Raw genomic sequence first — 15465 nt, 5'->3', positions numbered from 1 at the left:
AACCTGCTTCAACATTGGATCTCTTGAAATGTCTCCACAAATGGGCATCCATACCTGGGACAAAGGAAGTAAATAATGAAAATGCTGTATTGTAAGAAAGAACGGTTCTGTATAGAAATAATGTCATTTGTGCAAATATGACACTATATTTATTGTCATTTTGGTATCATCACAGTTTGCAATGGATGCTATTCTTTCCCCTTATATCTGTTTAAGGTGCCTTAATTTAATCTCAATCTCAGACCAGAATTTCCTGCTCAGTTCATTCTAAATTTGATCTACTGGTGTTGATTTACATGGAAAAAATTGTTAGCCAACCTTTTTCAGTTTATTCCCTGTACTATTCACAATTAATATATCTATTTTAGTAGCAAATTACATATTTTGCAGGCTGTGCTTAAGTATAACCTTGTGTTTTGTAGACTACTTGGAGAACAGTGCTTTAGCTACTCCTCAGTTATTCCATTCAAAATCTGTACAGAAGGCAGAACCACAAGAAAAAATTCATCAAAGGTCAAGTATCTAGAACAAAAATTAAGTAATATTTTAATTTGAATTATTTTGCTCCCTTAATTAGAATTAACTATGGACCAGTACATTTCATTAATATTATCAGAAAATTAAATTACTTATTATAGCATTATATGTAGTTTTTGCTTAATGACTACAATTGGGACTGGCAACTGTCACTAAGCAATGTGATTGCTAAGTGAAACATTATGTGATTGTGACAGACTTATAATGTCACTTTCTATTCAGTTGTTAAGTGAAATGGCAAGTTGTTAAGCAAGACACCATATGACTGTGACTTGTGATTTTACTGCTGGCTTCTCCACTGATTTTGCTTTTCAGAAGTTGATTTTTTTTTCTTGTAAAAATTTTTATTTTCAACTTTACAATACATAACAATCTTACAAATACTTCAGATAAAAAATAAAACAAATTGATACACGCCACATTCGGTCTTGCCCACCCATTTTCCCCCAAACCGCATCCCACCTCAAACCAACTTACTTCTTTCCCTCTTTTTCTTCACTCACCCCCTCTCCTCCTTCACCTCCACCTTCCTACTTACTTCTCACCTTCTTCTCCTCCCTCTTGATGCAGTCCAGGGGAAATGCCCGAGCAGTTCCTCTCTCAAAATTAAAACATTAATATTATATACAATAAGACTATTTCTACTTTATCTGAACTACTTAAACTTCAGCCCATCCACCCCCCTCCCCCCACCCCCTCCCCCCCAACTTCCCAGAGCAAAATACAGGATTATGCAAACATATTAAACATAATCTATTTAAGTTTACTAATTATACAATGAACAAAATCATAAAAACCCTTAACTCTCTTCAAACTTTGACATCATAAGTTTATAAACAAAATTATTACTCATAGAATAAGTGAAACTTTGTAGTTCCATATTTCTTCTTCTAGCCGAGGTGGCGCAGCGGTTAGAGTGCAGTACTGCAGGCCACTTTAGCTGACTGTGTTCAGCAGGTCAGCGGTTCCAATCTCAAGGTTGACTCAGCCTTCCATCCTTCCGGGGTAGGTAAAATGAGGACCCAGATTGTTGGGGGCAATGTAAATATATATATATACATTGCTTACTGGTGTACACCGCTTAGAGAGTGCTTGCACTTAAAGCGGTATATAAGTCTCATAAATAAATAAATAAATATTCTATCCATCTTCTCCATACATTAAAATATCTCTCTTGTGAATGGTCCTTTAAATAAGCAGAAATTTTAGCCATTTCTGCTAAATTAGAAACCTTAAATACCCATTCTTCTAAAGAAGGCAGAATATCCTTCTTCCAATATTGACCCACCAGTAATCTTGCTGCTGTTATTAAATTCAACATTAAGATAGTTTCTTTAACATTAAAGTCCACGAAAATTCCCAAAAGAAACAGTTGGGGAATAAACTTAATCTTCCTTTTAAAAACCTTTTGAATGTTCCACCAGTCATAATCCAGAAGGCTTTAATAACTTTACAGGTCCACCAAACATGAAAATAGGTTGCATCCAAGCAACCACATCTCCAACATTTAGGTTGCAGGTTCGGGTACATACAAGACAACTTTTTAGGATCCAAATGCCATCTATAAACATTTTGTAAAAATTTTCCCTCAAATTCTGGGCCTGCGTAAATTTAACATTTCTAGTCCAAATTTCCTCCCATAAGTCCAACGAGATCGGTTCTTGAATATTCTGGGCCCATTTAATCATACAATCTTTAACTAACTCTGTTTCTGAATCCAATTTTATTAACTCATTATAAATTCTTTTAATATGGGCACGTTTCTGACCTTGATCTGAATTACCAAATTTTCATCTACTAAAGTAATTCCCACTTTCTTATCCAAAGTCCATCTCTGCACAATTTGCAAGTATTGAAACCACGATTGTAAAATGTTTTCTTGCCTTAACACATCAGAAGACTTTAATTGCCAATCAGTACCCGACCAAATAAGTAACTCTTTATACGAAATGTTGTCAAAATTCACCCCCTTAGAAACCCCCTGGATTGCTTGTCCAGGGATCCCCCAAACAGGTATTTTATAATTTAACTTATAATAATATTTTTTCCAAACTCGAAGTAAAGCATATCTTAAAATATGTGACTTAAAGACCAAAATCTACTTTCTTATCAAAAATTAAATATGCATGCCAACCATATAATAAATCCCACCCTTCAAGAACAAGAATATCTCTATTTGTTAAATTGAGCTAGTCACTTACTAAAGTTAAAGTGGCCGCATCATAATATAATTTCAAATTTGGTGCTTTAAGTCCACCTCTAGTTTCTCGAGCAAGAAGTTGATTTTGAAGTGCATATATGTTGATTATGTGACCAATAAATGCCCACCAGTTGCAAAGTGCCCACAAACTGATCATGTGACTATGAGGATGCTATAATGGTTGTAAATGAAAGAACTGGTTGTAAAGTCATAACTGTAACTAGTTGTTAAACAGGGTCTACCTGTAGTTATTACAAACTCTGCAATTGTATCTCCTCAGAATTTATGACAAAGTTTTATATTAATTTCTGTCCTCAATATTGTGTTCTTATCTATAGATAGGCTCCACATATTTCCTGAGATTTGGGACGGGTTTCTCACTGAATATGTTAAAAACTGATGCCAAAATCTAGAATAGTTTTATTGTTTTATGCCACAAAGCAAAGTTTCTTACCTCTGCACATCCAAACATGTAGTTTTGACAGAAAATGTTTTTCATTGTTTTCCTTACATTCGCACAATCTTCAAATAGAGAAAGCTTTGCATGTAGCCCTTTTAAAATTAACTGAATTATTTCTGGATATGTAGCATATGTTTATTTGATGAAAAGCTATGCCTAGAAGATTGCATCTAGGTTTTAAAAATTAAAAGTCTAGAGGAAAAATCAAAAGGTCTAGAGACGATAGTTACTCTGAGATTCAAACAGCAAAATGAGAAACTGCAATTAAAAGAAGAAAACTGTAACCAAACTGAGCAGTATGGAACTATTAACTAAGGCAGAAAATGTACCTTTAACCAACACAGAAAATGAACCTTTAGAGATAGACTGATGATGGCATGTCATCCATAGAAGGAAAAAGAAAACAAATCCAGTCGACTAAATTTAACCCCCTGGAGCTAAACAATCAATTTCATAACCTCCCATTGGAAGACAATGTGCAAGCATCCGGAGAAGAGATAAACCTAGCATATCAAGTCTAGAAAAAAAAAATCAAAACAGACTTTCTTAAGAAAGGAAGTTGATAGGTGATTCAGGCTCAAGGGAATTGAACTATCAATTTGCAAAATTATTAGTTATCTCTCAGGAGCAACTATCAAAGACATGATTGAGGAATTTATTTAAATAATTAATCCCACAGATTATTATCCCTCCTCTTTCTAATAGGCAGAGAAATGATAAGACAAAATCTGTGGCAACAATATCAAGATATTATAGGTAGGCATGAAAGTCAAATAGATGGTGGCACAGGTACTTTTCTATACTCCCCACGAAAGGTAGGTATTCAGTGAGAGAATGAAGAACCATTGAAGTAAACCATTGACTTAAGGGATGGTGCTGTTGAAAGAATTTAGGATTCTTAGACCATGATCTTCAACAGGGAAGGGTTACACCTCACAAGAACTGGGAAGAAACCAACTGACTCACCTTATTTGAAGGGCTTTAAACTAAAGCTGGAGGGAGAAGGAGATGATGTATTAGTAGATAATTCCAATCACAAACATCAGTTCAATCAAGTGCTAAGAAAGAAGTGAAACAGAAGAAAACAAAATAGGTAATGTAGCCAAAAAAGTACTGAAATGCCTATATATTAACACACAAAGTATGAGGAACAAACAGGGTGAACTTGAAATGCAAATACACAAAGGCAGATAGCATTGTTGCCATTACCAAAACTTGGTGGATAAAGCACATGAATGGGATATGTAGTTAGAAGGATTTAAATTGTTTAAAAGAAATAAACCAAATAGGAGATGGAGTTGTGTTACATATTACAAATCTCTAAAGAAATAATAGCAGAACACTAGAGATAACTATCTTGAATATGTGTAAGTCAATATAAAAGGAAACAAGAAAAATATTGCCAACCAAACAGGAAATACATGAACTTTTTGCTAATCAGTTAATTAAAGTATGTAGGAAGCAAATCACAATAGTAACAGGGAACTTTAACTATCCTGACATCAACTGGGAGACAAACTCTGTACCTAGTGGAAGATCAAACAGATTTGTGACAAAATTGGCAGACAACTTTGTCTCCGAAAGGTAGAAAAGGGAACTAGAAGATCAGCCATATTGGACTTAATTCTCACTAATAAAGAAAAGAAGGGGTTGAAACTACAGGAATTTTGGGGAGCATGACCAGGCATTAGTGGAATGCAACATAATGCAAGCACAATCAATAGAACAAATCAAAGTAGTATCTTGGATTTTAACAAACTTAGTTTGTTGAGCAAACTTAATGTTTGGGAAAGATTTCATGGATGGAAATCCTCAAGGAGAAAGCAAGCCAAAAACCCTGGAAAACTTTGAAAAATAAGATTATAAAAGCCCAGTCTAGCACATTACTACTGAAGAAGAAAAATAAGAAATCCCTAAAAAAAATAGCATAGTTGCACAAAGAATTCTATGATTAAAAAGACAAGTGTAAGAAGTGAAAAGAATAATTAAAGCCTAATGTCAGCAAATAGCCAGAACCTGCAGATATGAAGTCAGGAAAATTAAGGTTCAGAATGAACTTGCTTGCAACAAATGTCAGCAACAACAACAACAATAATAGACAGCAGAATAGAAGAGAAAGAACTGGAGAAAATAACAAAATACAAAGATCTACAAATACAAAGACCTACAAACGACTGTGTCAAAGGCAAGCAAGGGCAGTACCAATAGTAATAGGTGCCTTGGGTGCAATCCCAAAACAACTGGAGCACCACTTGAACACGATTGGCATTGACAAATTTTCCATCAGTCAGGTGCAAAAGGTGGCTTTGCTAGGGACAGTTTCTATCCTACGATGATATCTGTAACACCATCAGACATCCAGATCTGCCTATCCCAGGTCCTTACCAAAATTCCAAATCCAGTCTGAGCATCCAGCTGACTGTGTGATGATTAATAACAACAACAACAATTATAATAAAACCAAATAATGCAGTTTCAGCCCATAGCCCAGTTGTAAATAGGCCATGGCCTGGTAGTGGGCCACAAATTGGGGATTCGGGATCCCTGATGTAGACATATCAGATTTGTGGCTGAGGATATGACAATATTTATTTCATATATTGCTTGTTTTTGTTAGCCTTTGTGCTGGTCTAAGTCCATACAAATGTCATTCATTTCGTAATGGACTCATATATGCAATGATTTGAGTTATAGTTGTTTCAAATTCTTACACCTGGTTATTTTACCCATCATTCAAGAAGGCTAAGGAAAGGAAATAAAAAAGACTAGAACACATCATCTTCTGAAATACCTAGATAATCAGAAATTAATACCAGACAGACAAACAAGCAAGCAGAAAATTCCATAATCAAGGAACTACTAACAGAAAATTGCACTTCTACCAACACTGCCACTCCTATATATAAACAGGAATAAACCCCAAACTCACTTACACTCATGATGTTACCTAGTGGGGTAATGAAACATCTGCAAGCAAATAACCCAATACAGAAAGCCCCCAAAATTTCAAAGTTCAATCCTGAGCTCTTTTGTTTTAACAGTATGAATTTCAATTCTTTCAGCCACATATTTTCCCACTGTTCCAACAATGTTATAACCAAAATTCTTAGCTTATTAGCCATACGATCGTTCTTGTTCTTTCTCCATTTCATATTTCAGCAAAAGTTTATACATTTTAGCAATTACGTTTATCATTTGTACAAGATTCAACTTCAACTTTCTGCTGCTTCATTCCAAATGTCCTATTGCCTATTTTGTATATTTCTCTTAACTGCATATTTTAACAGTATTGTTAATTTGACATTATTAACAATTGTTAATAATACTACTAAGTTAATTTATTATTTATTAATACATAATTATTTTATTTATTGTTAATTTATTAAAATAGGTTAATTTGTTATTAACAAGTTAATAATAAAGTTAATTTATTAATTTATTGTTAATACGTTAACAATAACAATAACATTGTTACATTTCAATAATATTGAAAACTAAATTCCTCTGCAACCATTTGCTCTTTGTTTCATCTTATATTCTCCATGCTCATGTTCTAAGTTAATCATTTCTGTTTACCTGCTGTTTTTTTCCTATAAAATTCTTCATGAGAACCATGAAGACATTTTCAAGCAAGATGGCATTCTTTTTTAAAAGTAATTTTTAAAATCCATATTAACCTTTATCATACCATAAAATACCATGCCATCAAAATCTCAGATCATGTTTTTCCAGTTCTAAAATTCTTTTATTTCTCAGCAGTACCTATTTTCATCCAAACTAAATAGTAGGTTGCAAAATACAACTTCAAATCAGGCAATGCCAATCCTCCTGCATCTTGAAGGACTTTGTATTTAACTCTTGGATTTTTTCCTTGCCATACAAACCTAAATATATCTTTCTGCCATTGTTAAATGGTGCATTAGTTGCCAAAATAGAATTGTTTGAAATAAAAAGACCAATTCTATGACAGAGATTCTTCCCCAACTATGACAATTGTAATTTCAACCATTTTAACATATTTAATTAATTTAATTTCATACCTTAACATAATTTATCTAAATGTATAATGCATAATATTAATTATACAATTCATATTAGCTACAGTAATACCCAAGTATTTTACTTTTTTTCAATCTTAAGACCAGCTCTTTACATCAGATTCCTTTGATTTTCTGTTTTTGTATTCTGTGTTTTAATATAACCAAAACAATTCATATAATAGATATCAATATCAATACATTTGTCATTGCTATTATCATTGTTAGAAAACTTAGGATCCTCAGTCCTCCATAATTGAATATTATTTTTAAAATTTGTCAAAAATGAGACTGTGTTTCCAGTCAGTAGATGAAATATTTCAGTGAGTTGGCTTTGTAAGTATACAGTAATGTCTACATGTGGAAATCAACATACAGAATATGAGTTATTTTTGTTGGAGAGATTTCTGATTGCTTTGTATTTTTATTTCTCTCATTGAGTTCCATACTTTTCATTTAAAGAAACTAAACCAGGTTTCTATCATATCAGCTTATATTCAGAATTGTGGTTTTGATCTTACAACCATGGTACAACTATTTTTCCAAGCATTTATTTCTCTTGGGTAACTCTTGTTATCAACTCCTAAAGTTTTAGAAATTTCTGATTAGTTCACATGGTTTTTTTTTTTTTTTCAGAAAGACAGGTATAAAAGAATCCTGAATAATGATAAGATTTCCATGATTGTATTTTGGGAATTGAAATAGAAACTTGAATAAAAATATCATTATGCAGTATTATGCAATAAATGTATATAATTTAGGCTTTGAAGCACAAAATAATATAAAATGTTAGTAATTTTCATTTCATAAGAAAACATGGTACAAAACATTTTGATCCTGATTAATATTTTTACTTTTTGTGATAAAATATTTCTTAATCTTAAAAAAAGGAATTTCAAAAAATGGAAAGTACAAGCTAAAAATACAAACTAGAGAAAAGAAAAATATATACTTATGAATAATCACTTGCTTACAATGAATTTATTAATGTAATATGAACAATGCAAGATATTTTAAGATATCACAGATTTTGTGCCATAATTAATACATATTGCTGCCTCCTTGGGTGGTATGAAAAAATTGCCTTTGCCAAAATGGATCACATATTTCCATTCCTTAACATCTGGAAAAATTTCCAGTTTCTCAGGATTGAAGGCATAGAACTTAAGTACTTTAAAATATTAAAAGCATTAAAATGTTTTAAAAGGATTAAAATATTAAAATACTTTAGATACTTAAGATTTGGGAACATGCAGATTTCAGGATTCTGACTAAGAGAATTTTCTTAAATTGATATTAAGGCTTTGAATAATTAAACTTTATAATATATGAATAATTATAAAACGAACGTTAATATTTCAGGTACTTGTCACTTAAGAATCACATCTGAGCCAGGAATTTTGGTTGTAAGTTGTTGCAGTCATTAAGGATTTTAATACCATTTTTATAACAATCATAAAGGGAGTCATCATCGTTGTTAAGCAAATCATATGGTCATTAAGCAAATCATTTTTTCAATGGGCATTTTTTGTTGGAAACCAGCAAAAAACATCAGAAACCAGCAAAAAACATTGCATATTGCAGTCATGTTACTGTGGGACAATGCAGCCAGCTGGTTGCTAGACATCTGAATGAGATCATATGATTGCAGCCGAAACTTCAAGGACAGATCATAAATAACTTATAGGGGTCTAATTTCTAATTTTAAATGGTCATTAAATGACTGGTCATTAAGCAAAGACTACTTGTATTGTATTTTAAGATGACTTTTCTGGTTCTTATTCAACTGTCATTAAATATCTTAAGTATTATTAGATTTACTTACTCTTATTTTCAGTTTAAATAGTTCATTTGTTACAGTACTTTGAGATAAGTATTAATTATTGCCTTAATATTTCAGAAGAGAAAACACTGCAGAGGCCTTACCAGAGGGATTTTTTGATGATCCAGAAGTAGATGCAAAGGCAAGCATTCAATTATTTCAGCTCATATGAATTTTTTGGCTTGTGACACTTTTTGTGTTTTACCTACTTCGTAGCTTGTATTATTATTGTGGCAATAAATAAGATCACCATCTTATTTATTGGAATAAGAATACCATGGAAACCTCTTGAGATCTTAGAGCAAAGGCAGAATATATATCAAGCAAACAAATAAATGAACAGTCCAACAGCTCTAAGTAGTTGCTGTAATGAAATATTAAGTCCTTACAATTGTTGATATGCTTCTCAGACTTGACTGATATTATAAAATGTAACTGATATTTTAATTATTGATACTGTAAAGCCTGAATAGTTCTTTCTAGATCTAATCTTCTATAAGGTGATTTGAGTGCCTTTTATGATGTATTCATTGAAATCTCAACAATTGGAATGGAATGAGCAACTATATATTAGTGGAAACTATATATTCTGTGGACATAACTCATTTAGATTTCAGTAAGATATTTGACAAACTACAGCCAACCTTGGTAAATTAGAACAATGTGGGATAGAGTATACCACCACCAGATGGGTTTGTAATTGGTTGACCAATTGCACTCAGCAGGCAGTCTTCAATGGAACTACATCTATATGGAAAGAAGTAAACAGTGGAGTTCCTCTAAAATTCTAACTCAGTACTTACCACCGTTTTCATAAATGATCTAAATAAGGGGATATTGCTCAGGAACTCATCAAATTTGCAGACCAAACTGGGGAGAATAGCCAGTATTTTAGATGATAGACTCAAGATTCAGAAGGACCTTGACACTGGCCCTAGCCAACAAAATGCTATTCGGTGTTGAGAAAAGTAAGTTCCTACACATAGGCAAGAAAAACAAATACACAGATATAGAATTGGTGGTACCTGACTTAACAGTGGCAACTCTGAAATGGATCTATTGTTCTAGTACAGTGTTTCTCAACTTTGACAATTTTAAGGCATGTGGACTTCAACTCCCAAAATTCCACAGCTAGCAATGCTGGCTGTGGAATTCTGGGAGTTGAAATCTACATGCCTTAAAATTGTTAAGGTTGAGAAACACTGTTCTAGTAGATCACCACTAAGTATGAGCCAGCAGTGAGTTGCAGCTGCCAAAAAAGTTAATGCAGTCTTAGGTTGCATTAACAGACAGTTGCAAGATTGTATGAAGTAATAGTATTGCTTTATTCTGCACTGGTGGGGGACCATATTTGCCATATTATGTCCACAATAGAAGAAACTTGACTGAGACCCTAAGAAACAATGCAGAGAAGAACAAAGAAGATAAGGGGTCTGGAGGCTAAACCCTATGATGAATGGCTGCTGGAACTACATATGTCTAGTTTAATGAGGAGAAGAACTAGGGGTAATATGATAGCAATCTTCTAGTATTTGAGGTGCTGTCATATAGAAGGGGTTTAGTCTGTTCTCCAAAGCACCTGAAGGCAAGATACAAAATAATGGGTGTAAGTTCATTAAAGAAAGATCCAATCGAGAACATAATGAGAAATTTCCTGACAATGAGAACAGTCAGTGGAACGAAGTTGTGAGAGCTCCATCACTGGAGGTTTTCAAGAAGAGACTGTAGAGATATTTGTCCAGAATAATATAGGATCTCCTTCCATGGGCTTGGACTAGAATAGAGCTTTTCAGTACCACCGGTGGTACGCAAGCACCTGGCTGGTAGTACTAAGGAGAAACTTCCTGACAGTTAAAACAATTAACCAGTTGACCAGTGGAACAACCTGCCTCCAGAAGCGATGAATGCTCCAACACTGGAAGTTTTTAAGAAGAGACTGGATAGCCATTTGTCTGAAATGGTATAGGGTTTCCTGCCTGAGTAGGGGGTTGGACTAGATGACCTCCAAGGTCCCTTCCAACTTTATTATTGTTGTTGTTGTTGTTGTTGTTATTATTATTATTATTATTATTATTATTATTATGGATCATCGCACAGTCAGCCAGATGTTCAGACTGGATTTGGCATTTTGTCTACCTATGAGTCCTTACCCAGGACCTGGGATAGGCAGATGTGGATGTTTGATGGTATTACAGATATCGTCGCAGGATGGAAGCAGTTCCTAGTAAGGCTGCCTTTTGCAATTGACTAATAGCGAATTTGTCAATGCCAATGGTGTTCAAGTGGTGCTCCAGTTGTTTTGGGATTGCATCCAAGGAGCCTATTATTATTGGTACTACCCTTGCTTGCTTTTGCCACAGTCTTTCTATTTCTATTTGTAGGTCTTTGTATTTTGTTATCTTCTCCAGTTCTTTCTCGTCTATTCTGCTGTCTCCAGGCACTGCCACGTCCACTATCCAGACTTTTTTGTCTTTCTTATCGACAATTGTTAAGTCTGGGGTGTTATGTTGCAGGTGCTTGTCTGTTTGAATTCTTAAGTCCCAGAGCAGTTTAATTTTATCATTTTCTATGACTTTCTCTATTTTATGATCCCATCAGTTTTGGCTTACAGGCAAATAATATTTTTTGCAGATCTTCCAACGCACCATTGTTGCTACTTTGTCATGCCGCTGCTTGTAGTCAGTCTGTGCAATCTTCTTGCAACAGCTTACCAAGTGGTCCACTGTTTCTTCAGCTTCTTTGCATAGGCGGCACTTACTGTCTGTTGCTGTCTTCTCAATTTTGACTTTATATGCATTTGTCCTTAAGGCTTGGTCTTGTGCAGCCAGAATTAGTCCCTCGGTCTCTTTCTTCAATTTTCCTGCTCTTAGCCATTGCCAGGTTTTATTATTATCTGCTCTCCCAGCTATTTTTTTCATGTATTGGCCATGTAGTGCTTTGTCTTCCCATGCCTCTATTCTGTTCTTCATTTGGTCTTTCTTGTAGGCCAGTTTGGTCTCTCCAGTAGTTAGTAAGCCTTCCTGATATACTAATTTCAGTGCATCTTCATCATTGTTCTTCAGATATTCTTCCAAAGCCATTTTTTCTTCTTCAACCATCTGATGTACTTGTAGCATTCCACGCCCACCTATTTGCCTTGGTAGATAAAGTCTATCAATGTCACTGCGTGGATGAAGGGCATGATTCATTGTCATTATTTTTCTGGTCTTCCTATCCATTGCTTTTAGTTCTGCTTGAGTCCAGTCCACTATTCCAGCTGTGTACCTAATGACTGGAATTGCCCAGGTGTTGATTGCCTTTATGGTATTTCCTCCATTGAGTTTGGACTTTAAGATCTTCTTCACTCTCTTGATGTATTCACCTTTAATCTTTTTCTTGACTTCAGTGTGCTTGATGTTGTCAGCTTGAAGGATACCTGTTAGAGAATTTTAATTTCTCTATTGGTAAAAAAATAAATCAGAAGCTGTCACAATTGACTGCATTTAGCTGATTCAAAATAACTTTATATTTATATAAAAATATTTACAATACCATTCTTCTTTACAGCAACATAGCTTAATTGAAGACTTCTTACAGAGACAGACCAGAGACAAACCTTGAGACTGGAAATCCAGCTCCTAACTCATTACTCTTTTTGCACAGACTCAGTAGCCCTTTCTTCTCATTGGCTGACTGAGTTACCACATGACTCTTCCTGTTCATGAATATTCCAATACTCCTCCCTTCATGACAGGAAGAGACATCAGACCTATTGACTTTACACATTTTCCATAGTGAACATTACCCAGTGGTTTAGTCATCATGTCTGCCAAATTATCCTCAGAAGAACAATGATGTAAACTAATCAATTTTCCTTTTACAGCTTCCCTGACATTACAATACTTAATGTCTACATGTTTACTTCTGTTCTTCACCCTGTCACCAGTTGCCATTTTTATACAGGCAGCATTGTCTTCAAATACCTTTACAGATTCTTTTACATTAATATTTAAATCTTGCAACAACTGTACATACCATGTTACTTCAGAACACAATTCAGATAAAGCAATAAACTCTGCTTCCGCTGTTGAAATAGCAACAGTTGTTTGTTTTCTGGACTTCCATCCAATCAGAGTCCCTCCAAACAATATTATAATCCCAGAATTTGATTTCCTTGTGTTTATGTCATTTGCATAGTCACTATCGACATAACACTTTAATTTCAATTCCTCAGTAATCTGTACTTGAAGACCCAAATTTATAGTTCCCTTTAAATATCTGAGAACCCTTTTTACACCCATCCAATGTAACTTTGTAGGTGCAGCAGTAAAACGATTCAAAATGCTTACTGCGCAAGCTATGTCTGGTCTGGACCACTGTGATAGATATAACAAACTCCCTATTGCTGAGTGATATATCTCTTGATCACAGGTTTCACCTTTGTCCGCACTTAAACTATTATAAAAATCTGTACTCATGGGTGTGGGAGCAGTATTGCTATCTTTCACACTATATTTTTCCAATAACTGCTCAATTTTTCTCTTTTGACTGAGAATATAACCACCTTTTTCATTTTTCTGTATCTCTACACTGAGATAATTTTTTATTAATTCGACTTTCTTTCCTAATTTATCAGCAAATTCTTTGACTTGTGATGCATCCTTTGCGATGAAGCAAAGATCATCCACAAATGATAACAGTAGACAATTCTCTCCTTGTAACTGTCCAGTATATATACAATTATCAGCTTTGCAACTTTTAAATCCAAGATCCTTTAAAGCAGTATCTAAACAGATATTCCAGTTTCTGACTGACTGCTTCAGCCCATAAATAGCCTTGTTTAATTTATATACCATGTTAGGTTTTGCAATTTCATATTCTGGTGCTTGGATCATATAAATTTCTTCCTCTAACTCAGCATTGAGGAATGCAGTTGTGATATCAAAGTGCCAGATTTTATGCTTATATGCCGCTGCCAACGCCAGTGCTAATCTTATACTCTCACTTTTCACAGTTGGCACAAATACTTCATCATAGTGCACATTCTTTAATTGTGAAAAACCTTGTGCCACTAACCTGGCCTTATACTGTACATCATTATTTGGCAATACCTTTTTCTTATATACCCACTTACAACCCACAGCTTTGGTTCCCTGTGGCAAAGTCACTGATTTAAATACTTCATGGTCTCCCATGGATTTCATCTCTTTATCCATGGCCCCCCTCCATTTTTCTTGTTCAGCTTTTGGTAATGCCAACACCTCTTTATAACTTCTTGGCTCATACCACACATTGTAAACCTTTACCTTGCTGGCAGAATACCTGTCAGGCGGAATTCCTTTATTACATCGCTCTGACCTACATGGTATTAACTGCTCCTGTGTCTCAAGTCCTTCTGGCTTCATGTCTTGTTCAGCCTCTCCTCCCTGAACATGGACATCTTCTATAATCATTTTTTCATCATTAAATGACTTATTGTCACTAAACAGATCGCCGTCATTAAGTGAGACATACCCAGAATTTGCATTAATTCTGTCCGAATTTTGTTCTGCAAAATTAGCAGACCTTGAAATTATAATTCTTTTACTTCCATCGCTAAAGCGATATCCTTTTGACTCTGGCTCATAGCCCACAAACCTGAGCTTTCTTGCCTTTTGCTGTCCCTTTCTTCTGATTGCTTTTGGAATATGTACCCATGCAGTACTTCCAAAAATTCTCAAATGTGCCAGTGATGGCTTTCTCCCATATAGAATGGCATATGGAGTATTATTAATGGAGGAACTCCACAGCCTGTTAACTATATAATTAGCAGTCAATATGGCTTCTCCCCAATATGACCAGCTCAAACCAGAATCCTCCAATAATGAATCTTTCATTGTTTGGAAAACACCATTCTTTCTTTCAGCTACACCATTCTCTGCTGCTGACTAAGGATTTGTACGTCTGTGTCTTATCCCCAACTGCCCCAACCATTGTTGGAATTTAGTTGACATAAATTCAGTACTTCTGTCAGTTTGCAACTGACACACTTGTTGTCTGTACCTTCTCTCTACAAAACTTACCCACTGTTTGAATTGTTGTAGCACCTCTGTCTTTGCTCTAAGCAAATAGCAAAACGAATACCTGCTATAATCATCAACAATTACCAGTGCATATTTTGCTCCTCCCAAACTGGCTTGCATAGGTCCCACCAGATCTGCATGGACCAGCTCTAGAATTCTTTTTGTTTGTCTTGTGCTACATTTACTAACTGGGAATGCCTTTGACTTCGATGCTTTGCATACTGCACAGTCCAAATATGTTTTGCATCCCTTCAAATTTAGCCCTTCTGCAAAATCTTGCATTTGCTGCAAAACTTTAAAGCTTGCATGGCCAAGTCTTCTATGCAGAAGATGAACACATGAATCATGCTCTGCAACATTCTTAAATA

The 15465-nt window shown here is 34.7% G+C and overlaps 1 protein-coding gene across 1 annotated transcript in view; it reads left to right on the top strand.

The window, feature by feature from the left end:
- Nucleotides 1–15465, top strand: part of ZNF830 (zinc finger protein 830) — a 100766-nt gene that overhangs the window by 44697 nt on the left and 40604 nt on the right. The window contains exons 6-7 of the mRNA XM_039332129.1: nt 423–513; nt 9135–9198. Coding sequence (XP_039188063.1) covers nt 423–513; nt 9135–9198 — 155 coding nt within the window. The remainder of the gene's footprint in view (nt 1–422; nt 514–9134; nt 9199–15465) is intronic.

This window comes from Crotalus tigris, unplaced genomic scaffold (assembly GCF_016545835.1).
Source record: "Crotalus tigris isolate CLP2741 ecotype Arizona unplaced genomic scaffold, ASM1654583v1 scf7180000017623.1712378, whole genome shotgun sequence".
In the NCBI taxonomy this organism is placed as follows: Eukaryota; Metazoa; Chordata; class Lepidosauria; order Squamata; family Viperidae; genus Crotalus; species Crotalus tigris.
This window is presented reverse-complemented; position numbering and strand designations above follow the sequence as displayed.